The following is a 10,306-nucleotide window of genomic DNA, read 5'->3' as shown; positions in this document are numbered from 1 at the left end:
TCAAAAGAGTAGCAAGTGCTACGGTAGAAAAAAGGGGGGAAATCTCTATATTAAAACATGATTTTGGAATAAAAACTTCAACAAACACATAAGGAATCAATGCTCACTTTTTTTGCCATTATATTTCTGTCCAGAAACTCCAGAAAATTCCAATACAGCCATAATTTGGTGAACCTTTATAAGGTGGTGGTAGAAGCTTTTTGCAGCAGTGTTTATGGCAATTTCTGCTTCCTTTTTAGATTTCTCGTTCCTTTTGAATACATTTCTAACTTCCACATAAACTGCAACAAAACACGGTGTGATTCTTACTCGAAAGACACATAAGTGCTTACTTAAATGTTTACTTATTTATAATTAAATCCATAATAAACATTATGAAAACACTTATTAAAGCCACTTCAAATTGTTAAATTTAACAAAATGTTCCAATATTTCATAGATATTCCATAGGTATATGATCTTTGGGGATCCAAACTTTAAGACCCCAAACTCTATGACCTCTACCAATCCTGAGAATGAAAAACCCACAATTCTGATTCCGCACAGTGGCCCCTATATAGTCTATGCTTTCATAATGGTGCCTGGCTGGGGAACTGCAACACAACTCCAGACAAATGGGTGATGAAGGCTGCAGATTCCCGTACAGCTGAGAGCGCAGATGAGTGGAGAAAAGCATTGAAAGGGACACAGGTCTGGAGCTCCTTCATTCTCAGGATCAGTGAGAGTCCCAGAGGTTTGACCTCTGCTAATCATAAAGTGATGGCATATCTCATCAATATGCTGTCTCTTTATGTAATAGGAATACCCCTTTAACCCCTTAAGGACTCAGCCCATTTTGGCCTTAAGGACTCAGACAATTTAATTTTTACGTTTTCATTTTTTCCTCCTCGCCTTCTAAAAATCATAACTCTTTTATATTTTCATCCACAGACTGGTATGAGGGCTTGTTTTTTGCGCGACCAGTTGTACTTTGTAATGACTTCACTCATTATATCATAAAATGTATGGCGCAACCAAAAAACACTATTTTTGTGGGGAAATTAAAACGAAAAACGCAATTTTGCTAATTTTGGAAGGTTTTGTTTTCACGCCGTACAATTTCTGGTAAAAATGACATGTGTTCTTTATTATGAGGGTCAATACGATTAAAATGATACCCATTATTATATACTTTTATATTATTGTTGCGCTTAAAAAAAATCACAAACTTTTTAACCAAATTAGTACGTTTATAATCCCTTTATTTTGATGACCTATAACTTTTTTATTTTTCCGTATAAGCGGCGGGATGGGGGCTCATTTTTTGCGCCATGATCTGTACTTTTTTTTGATACCACATTTGTATATAAAAAACTTTTAATACATTTTTTATAATTTTTTTTTTAATAAAATGTATTAAAAAAGTAGGAATTTTGGACTTTTTTAATTTTTTTTCGTTCACGCCGTTCACCGTACGGGATCATTAACATTTTATTTTAATAGTTCGGACATTTACGCACGCGGCGATACCAAATATGTCTATAAAAAATGTTTTTTACGCTTTTTGGGGGTAAAATAGGAAAAAACGGACGTTTTACTTTTTTATTGGGGGAGGGGATTTTTCACTTTTTTTTTACTTTTACTTTTACATTTTTTTACATTTTTTTTTACACTTGAATAGTCCCCATAGGGGACTATTCATAGCAATACCATGATTGCTAATACTGATCTGTTCTATGTATAGGACATAGAACAGATCAGTATTATCGGTCATCTCCTGCTCTGGTCTGCTCGATCACAGACCAGAGCAGGAGACGCCGGGAGCCGCACGGAGGAAGGAGAGGGGACCTCCGTGCGGCGTTATGAATGATCGGATCCCCGCAGCAGCGCTGCGGGCGATCCGATCGTTCATTTTAATCGCGAACTGCCGCAGATGCCGGGATCTGTATTGATCCCGGCACCTGAGGGGTTAATGGCGGACGCCCGCGAGATCGCGGGCGTCGGCCATTGCCAGCGGGTCCCTGGCTGCGATCAGCAGCCGGGATCAGCCGCGCATGACACGGGCATCGCTCCGATGCCCGCAGTTATGCTTAGGACGTAAATGTACGTCCTGGTGCGTTAAGTACCACCTCACCAGGACGTACATTTACGTCCTGAGTCCTTAAGGGGTTAAAGAGACAACTCTTTACAAAATACTATATTTTGTATTGTATGAGCATCTGATATCTGTAATACCTGGTCATAATATGTAGTGTTGCTCGCGAATATTCGCAATGCAAATTTTATTCGCGAATATCGCATATTTGCGAATTCGCGAATATTCATGAATATAGCACTATATATTCGTAATTACGAATATTCTTATTTTATTTTATTTTTTCAAAGTACACATCACAGTGATCACCCCTCTCTTCTTCCAGCTTGTGTGGTGTAAAGAAGGCTCTAATACTACTGTTTGAGACTGGCGTGCGAATTTTTGCATATGCTAATTTTCGCATATGCTAATTTTTCACAGCTAAATTTAGCTAATATATGACGAATATTCGTCCATATATTTGCGCAATATCGCAAATTCGAATATGGCCTATGCCACTCAACAATAATAATATGACACAGCATCATGTAGTGAAATTGATCTTGAATATAATAAAAAAGAAAAGTACATAACTAAATTAGGTTTAACTACTTCAAAAAAGGTTTATTTTCTGCAGAATATAATCATCTTGTATACTGTTTTCTTTATGACACATCCTCTTGTTATTTTTTTTTATACATTTGTAAATTCCCATAGGGCCACTTTCCTTATAAGTGAAAGTGAAATTTTTGACAGCAGGTTTTAATACTGAGGTCATCAGAAACTAGAGCGTTTGAAAGTGATAATCTTAGTTGATGGCATAAGATGACCTTGATGTTCCAGTTTATTACTGAGCAGGTCAGACAATCCTTAAATAATCAGGGTCAACATCATGCACTTTTTGTTATCTTAGTCTCATTTTACACTGAGAACAAATCTTCATATTGTATCTGTAGTAAAACTGAAGTAACCTGTTTCCATGTTGTAGCCAGGCCCTCAAAGGCTACACAGCCCCTCTAAAATTACATTTCTCTTTCTCCCTCCCACATAAACCTGCTTGTTGACCTTACGGTCAGTGCATCCGTCACCCAAAGTAAGGGTTTTCATTTTGAAAGTTGTAATCTGGACAGACCTTCTGCACCAGCTTGTAGTCAATACTGTAGAAGGAGATGAAGATGCAGATAACCTTGAATGGTTTTGCACAAAGCCACGCAGCATGACTCTGTGTGTGTTCCATATAGCAGTTTTTAGCTGGATCATAGAGGCAGGGTTTGTTCTTCAAGGCTTTGTTGGTGTTCTCATATTCCACTCTACAGTTGAAAGTCTTGGTCTCTCTGGTGTCCAAGGTAGATTGCTGAAGGAGGTCAAACTCTACCACCTTTGTGGGTGGGACAATACTGACAGACACATTACCAAGACTAGATGAATTGTGCCGAAAATAAACACTAAACGTCCCATTTATGTGGTCAACAATTTTACCAGTGACCAACAAACTGAATTTGACAGTTTTTATGTTAAAGTAGAAATCCCCCCATCCAAAGATCTTCTTTGTTCTCCCAGTTTTCAGTGAAGGCTTGCGTTTTGCTCTTTGGCCAATGCCCCCAGTAAATAGTGTTTGATTCTTACTCCACTCCCAGGGATTAACAGGGGACTGCATTGGATTTTTTGCCGCTTTGAATGGGTCAGTGGCGAATACCCTTGATGGATGGAGAGGTTTGTTTGTACCATACGGCTCATGCTTTATCATTCCTGTTGTTCCCATATCCAAGTATCCTAGTGTTTTTGTCATGCGGCCTTCTAAACAAATCACCTAGGAGCAAAAAAATATAATATATTATTTATGTATTATAAGTTTTTTTTAATATAATATTTTTTTATCTGTAAAAGGATTGCTATCAATTTTTTGTTATGACAATATGACAAATGCGTCTACAGTCCTAAATGCACAAATAATTCCTTTACACAATGGCATTAGAGTGATTAACACAAATGCATAATATAGATTTGTCTACTAGTTGTCATATGGATTAAAACAAAACAGTTTGCATTGTGGTACATTATTGTGTATCATTTGACCGTCATTGTATACTTACTATTCAAATGGTCACCATCGTTTCAACAATCTCTGCATAAATTAAGAGCTCAAGCGAACATAAAAATATATCTTATCAGAGAAAAATGTCTCTTCACGTATTAAGCCCCTTTCCTCTCCCTTCCTTGCTACACCTTCATTCACTGTGGAAAACAGCTCCAATCCATACTGGCCCAGATTTATCAAACTGTGAGAGAAAACATTTAGTGATTTTGCCACAACAACCAATCACAGCTCAACTAACGAGCTTTCATAAAGTGAAAGCTGAGCTGTGATTCATTGCTGTGCGAAAATCACTGAATTTTTTCTCTCACACAGTTTGATAAATCAGGGCTAGTGTTTAAAAGAGGAACTATCAGTTTAGAGAGAGATCAGATTACATGCTGCCTATACAAATCTAAAGAGAGGAAAGAGGTGAGACGAGAGAATAAATTAGTTTAGAGAGCAGAGGCAGAGAGAGAGAGACTGTAAAGAATATTAGATATGACCCTGGGACTTGAATGTCTGCTTAAACCATTCACTTCAGCTCTATAATGCCATTTATGTTGCTGCTGCTTCTTAGAGTATATATGAAGACATTTGTGTGTGTGTGTGTGTGTGTGTGTGTGTGCGTGTGTGTGCGTAGTGTATGTGTGACATCATAGCAGCTAGTCTCTACCCACTAGCTAGCACAACTGCAATTTAGAGATGAAGATTACAGAGCAGAATGCCTATACAATTTATATAATAGATGTAAATAGTGCTTGTACACACATAGGACAGCGTATCCTAAAAAGTCAACTGAAATGACAGGTACGCTTTAACCTGTTGAGTAGACAGGACATACCTGTAAGTCCTGGAAGCCTAGTACAAGCCTAGTCAGGATGGAGTCCCATCCTGGCTATAAAGCGAGAGTATGTGCTGATATCTGCCATTAACCTCAGGTGTTGTCATCATTACTGATTATAATATCTGAAGTACTAGGGGGCATACAGAGACAATTGTGTGGGTCCGATGAGCCAAAATGGAGGCCGGAGGTCTCCTCACCTATCTCCAGAGCCGTTCTGGTGATATAGCAGACCAGTAGATTGCAGATTATATTGATCAGTGCTATGACAATGCATAGCACTGAACACTATTAGCAAACAGAATATTGTTATAAATAGCCCCCCTATAGGCACTTAAAAAATGTAATGTAAAAATAAAGGAAGAAAAGTTTTAATAAAAGTGGATAAGCCCCTACCCCAATAAAAAAATGAAATTCCTCTATTTTCCCATTTTGCTAATAAAAGAATGTAAAATAAATAAATGAATCAATAACCATATTTATGTACTATTAAAATATAATGTTAATGGTCCTGCATGGTGATTGGCATAAATTTAAAAAATATCAAAGTCCAAAATTGCTGATTTTCAGTCACATCACATTCCAGAAAAAAAGGAATAGAATGTGATCAAAAAGTCACATGTTTAAAAAAGTAGTACCGATAAAAACTACAGGTCATGGTGCAAATCTTCCCCATGTACAGAAAATTACAAAATTAAGATGGGTCAATATAGAGCCATTTTAAATTTTTATTTTGTTAAAAAAAAGCTTTTTTTTTTCTTTTTGGTGTTTTTCTTTTCAATTTCCCATTGTACATGATGTTTTTTTGGTTGTGCCGTACATTTTATGGTAATATAAAAGTTGTCATCACATATGGCTCTGTGGATGGAATAATAAAAGAGTTATGTGTTGCAAAAAGGCGAGGAGGAAAAAACAAAAATGCAAAAATGAAAATTTCCTGTGTCCTCAAGGTCAAAATGGGATGTGTTCTTAACCCCTTAAGGACCAATGACGTACCGGTACGTCATTGGTCCTGCTCTTCTGATATAACGCGGGGTTACACAGTAACCCCGCGTCATATCATGGCGGGCCCGGCGTCATAGTGAAGCCGGGACCCGCCTCTAATAGCGCGCAGCGCCGATCGCGGCGCCGCGCGCTATTAACCCTTTAGCCGCGCGCTCAAAGCTGAGCCGCGCGGCTAAAAGTGAAAGTGAAAGTTCCCGGCTAGCTCAGTCGGGCTGTTCGGGATAGCCGCGGCTAATCGCGGCATCCCGAACAGCTGACAGGACAGCGGGAGGGCCCCTTCCTGCCTCCTCGCTGTCCGATCGCTGAATGACTGCTCAGTGCCTGAGATCCAGGCATGAGCAGTCATGCGGCAGAATCGTTGATCACTGGTTTCTTATGAGAAACCAGTGATCAACATAGAAGATCAGTGTGTGCAGTGTTATAGGTCCCTATGGGACCTATAACACTGCAAAAAAAAAGTGAAAAAAAAAAAGTGAATAAAGATCATTTAACTCCTCCCCTATTAAAAGTTTGAATCACCCCCCTTTTCCAATAAAAAAAAAAACACAGTGTAAATAAAAATAAAAATAAACATATGTGGTATCACAGCGTGCGGAAATGTCCGAATTATAAAAATATATCATTAATTAAACCGCTCGGTCAATGGCGTGCGCGCAAAAAAATTCCAAAGTCCAAAATAGTGCATTTTTGGTCACTTTTTATATCATTTAAAAATGAATAAAAAGTGATCAATAAGTCCTATCAATGCAAAAATGGTACCGTTAAAAACTTCAGATCACGGCGCAAAAAATGAGCCCTCATACCGCCCCATACACGGAAAAATAAAAAAGTTATAGGGGTCAGAAGATGACAATTTTAAACGTATTAATTTTCCTGCATGTAGTTATGATTTTTTCCAAAAGTCCGACAAAATCAAACCTATATAAGTAGGGTATCATTTTAATCGTATGGACCTACAGAATACATATCAGGTGTCATTTTTACCGAAAAATGTACTACGTAGAAACGGAAGCCCCCAAAAGTTACAAAACAGCGTTTTTTTTTCAATTTTGTCGCACAATGATTTTTTTTCCCGCTTCACCATAGATTTTTGGGCAAAATGACTGACGTCATTACAAAGTAGAATTGGTGGCGCAAAAAATAAGCCATCATATGGATTTTTAGGTGTAAATTTGAAAGAGTTATGATTTTTTAAAGGCAAGGAGCAAAAAACGAAAATGCAAAAACGGAAAAACCTCCGGTCCTTAAGGGGTTAAGAGTTAAGGGGATTATTTATGAAGACCCAAGTCGTCCTATGTATTTGTGAAATTTTGCATTTATGATTCCACTTTAGTCTGTATATATTGCTTTCTGAGTCGGTAAATCCACTGGACATGTTATGGGCACGGTTTCCTAGGCACAAAGGGGGAGATTTATCAAAACCTGTCCAGAGGAAAAGTTGCTGAGTTGTCCATAGCAACCAATCAATCTCTTCTTTCATTTTTGAAAAGGCCTCTGAAAAATGAAAGAAGTGATCTGATTGGTTGCTATGGGCAACTCGGCCACTTTTCCTCTGGACAGGTTTTGATAAATCTCCCCCAAAGTTTACACAGTGATATATAACACAGCACAGACGAAGTGGCACATGTTAATAAATGACCCTCTACATCTTTGCAGTTAGTAAACAAGTCGGGTTACAATTCCACAGGCAGTGCCAATCCGTGGCACATGCAATTGGCCGAATGATCCAGTTAAAGAAACATAGGCATGCACTCTCTGCAGTACACCACTACATTAAATGGGCACTGTCAGATCCAAAAACTTTTTATACTATGCATACTTTTTAATGTGGTTGTTTAAATTTTTTTGAGCAAAGGAAATCTGTCATCAGTATCACCCACACTAAACCTGTAATACAGGCCTGTAGTGTGGGTGATACTGATCAAAAAGATATTTACCATGTCCAAAATGGTCCAACCGTTGCGCTGCTATCATGTTTTTTCTTTTTATGTATATGAGGTCCTACAGGCATGGGCGGAGCTTGAAGCGGAGCTCCGGGCACCCCATGTCATCTTCTGCCAGGTCGGCGCTCATCAATATGCATGACCTCTCTCCTTGCTATGGCGGCAGGTTCACTCCACTGCGCATGCGCTGCTTCCAGGGTAAACCCGCAAGTGGCATCAGTTTCAGCCTTATTCTTGCGGTCAGCTTTCACCCGCACTGATGACAGATTTCCTTTAATAATGATAACTGCTCCTGAAAACCCCACTACTAGGGGTCCCCATACCTACTGGGACACTAACCAGTCCTGCAGCAGGATCAGGCTTGTCTATGAGTCATGGACAAGAGATGACTTATGGACAAGGCTGCATGAGCAGATGCATCAATTACTTCAAACCTCTTCACAAAGAGGGACACACCCCCTTCCCCTGAGAGGATTTCTAACACTGTGAGCTAATGAAAAGAGGTATTTTTATAATATATATAGGTGATAGAGGGATAAAAAAAAACTAGATGTTCATGGTCAGGATTAGGTACTGAGTTACATATTATTGTTATTTATTTTTGTGGGATCTATAGCTTTAACTATACTGCTCCCTACCTGTGCCAGTAGGGGCTCTTCCTCTTTAAACAAAATAAGAGTGTCTCCATTGGTGACTTTTTTAGTTCACAATCAGATTTGAATCCATAAAAAATGTCACAAAAGATATTGGGGCTGTATTTTTCCTGATTACATTTGCAAATCAGCATGCAAAAAAATATGTGATCCATTTTTCCATTGTGTAAACGCAGCCTAAGAAGTTTCTATAACAAGGGAGGAATTAATTGTATCTATATAGTGTACTAATCATTCGTCAGTTTTAAAGAGGTACTTTAAGATGCACTTGAATGTACACAATGGTAAATACAGAAAGATGTATTATGGGTGGCATTTTTCAGAGGCAGCAGAAGGAGCAAGAAGAAAATTAACAGATAACTCCCAAAGGAAAGATTTATATTTATATTGGCTTCCTTGGAAAAATTGCTAGTAGCATCCATATTAAATGAGTCTTGCAAATATTCTATTCTTGACACTGAATTATTTCACAGAGTGTGTGATTAGGATTTTTAATGTTCAGGATTTAAATATAGATTATGTCCCTATGGGTTTGCCTGATATTAAATAAAACCATAGCCATAGTGAGAATGTGTAATTTTTAAAATATGTATGTATTCTTCGGCTTTCTTACGTTGTTACATCTGTATTCTTATTGTATGATGTTCACATTATGCACAAGTTAAAGGGGTATTCCAGGCCAAAACTTTTTTATATATATCAACTGGCTCCGGAAAGTTAAACAGATTTGTAAATTACTTCTATTAAAAAATCTGAATCCTACTGTCACGATTCGGCTTACGGGTTGTGGATCCTCTATGTCAGCGAGGGATTGGCGTGGACCGTGCTAGTGGACCGGTTCTAAGAGGCTACTGGTGTTCACCAGAGCCCCCCGCAAAGCGGGATGGTCTTGCTGCGGCAGTAGCAACCAGGTCGTATCCACTAGCAACGGCTCTACCTCGCTGACTGCTGAGAAGGCGTGGGACAGAAGGACTAGGCAGAGGCAAGGTCAGACGTAGCAGAAGGTCGGGGGCAGGCGGCAAGGTTCGTAGTCAGGAAGGATGGCAGAAGTTCAGGTACACAGGCTTTGGACACACTAAACGCTTTCACTGGCACAAGGCAACAAGATCCGGCAAGGAAGTGCATGGGAGGAGATCAGATATAGCCAGGGAGCAGGTGGAAGCCAATTAAGCTAATTGGGCCAGGCACCAATCATTGGTGCACTGGCCCTTTAAGTCTCAGAGAGCTGGCGCGCGCGCGCCCTAGAGAGCGGAGCCGCGCGCGCCAGCACATGACAGCAGGGGACCGGGACGGGTAAGTGACCTGGGATGCGATTCGCGAGCGGGCGCGTCCCGCTGTGCGAATCGCATCCTCAACGGCCATGACAGTGCAGCGCTCCCGGTCAGCGGGACTGACCGGGGCGCTGCAGGGAAAAAGACGCCGTGAGCGCTCCGGGGAGGAGCGGGGACCCGGAGCGCTAGGCGTAACAGTACCCCCCCCCCTTAGGTCTCCCCTTTTTTTTGTCCGGTGACTGCCTCCCCTGGGATGAGGACACCGGGAAGGAATGGATGGTTTCCTCAATGGCAGGCAGTACAGCAGGAGTAGGAATGGGGAGGGAGGGCAGAGGGTGAAGCTTGGCACGGGGCAGGGAGACACAAGGACGGGAGCCATGAGGGGACACAGAGGCTTGCCTGATGGGACTGGGAGGGGGGGAGAGGCACTTCCTGTGGCAGGCAGAGTCCCAGTTCTTGATCT

At 40.2% G+C, this 10,306-nt stretch overlaps 1 protein-coding gene across 1 annotated transcript in view; it reads right to left on the bottom strand.

Annotated features, from left to right (window-relative positions):
* Positions 1–2,550: 2,550 nt before the first annotated feature.
* Positions 2,551–10,306, bottom strand: part of NXPH4 (neurexophilin 4) — a 271,548-nt gene continuing 263,792 nt past the window's right edge. Inside the window, exon 2 of the mRNA XM_056562524.1 lies at positions 2,551–3,863. Within this exon, the coding sequence (XP_056418499.1) occupies positions 3,138–3,863 (726 nt within the window). The 3' untranslated portion in view covers positions 2,551–3,137. The remainder of the gene's footprint in view (positions 3,864–10,306) is intronic.

This window comes from Hyla sarda, chromosome 2 (assembly GCF_029499605.1).
Source record: "Hyla sarda isolate aHylSar1 chromosome 2, aHylSar1.hap1, whole genome shotgun sequence".
In the NCBI taxonomy this organism is placed as follows: domain Eukaryota; kingdom Metazoa; phylum Chordata; class Amphibia; order Anura; family Hylidae; genus Hyla; species Hyla sarda.
This window is presented reverse-complemented; position numbering and strand designations above follow the sequence as displayed.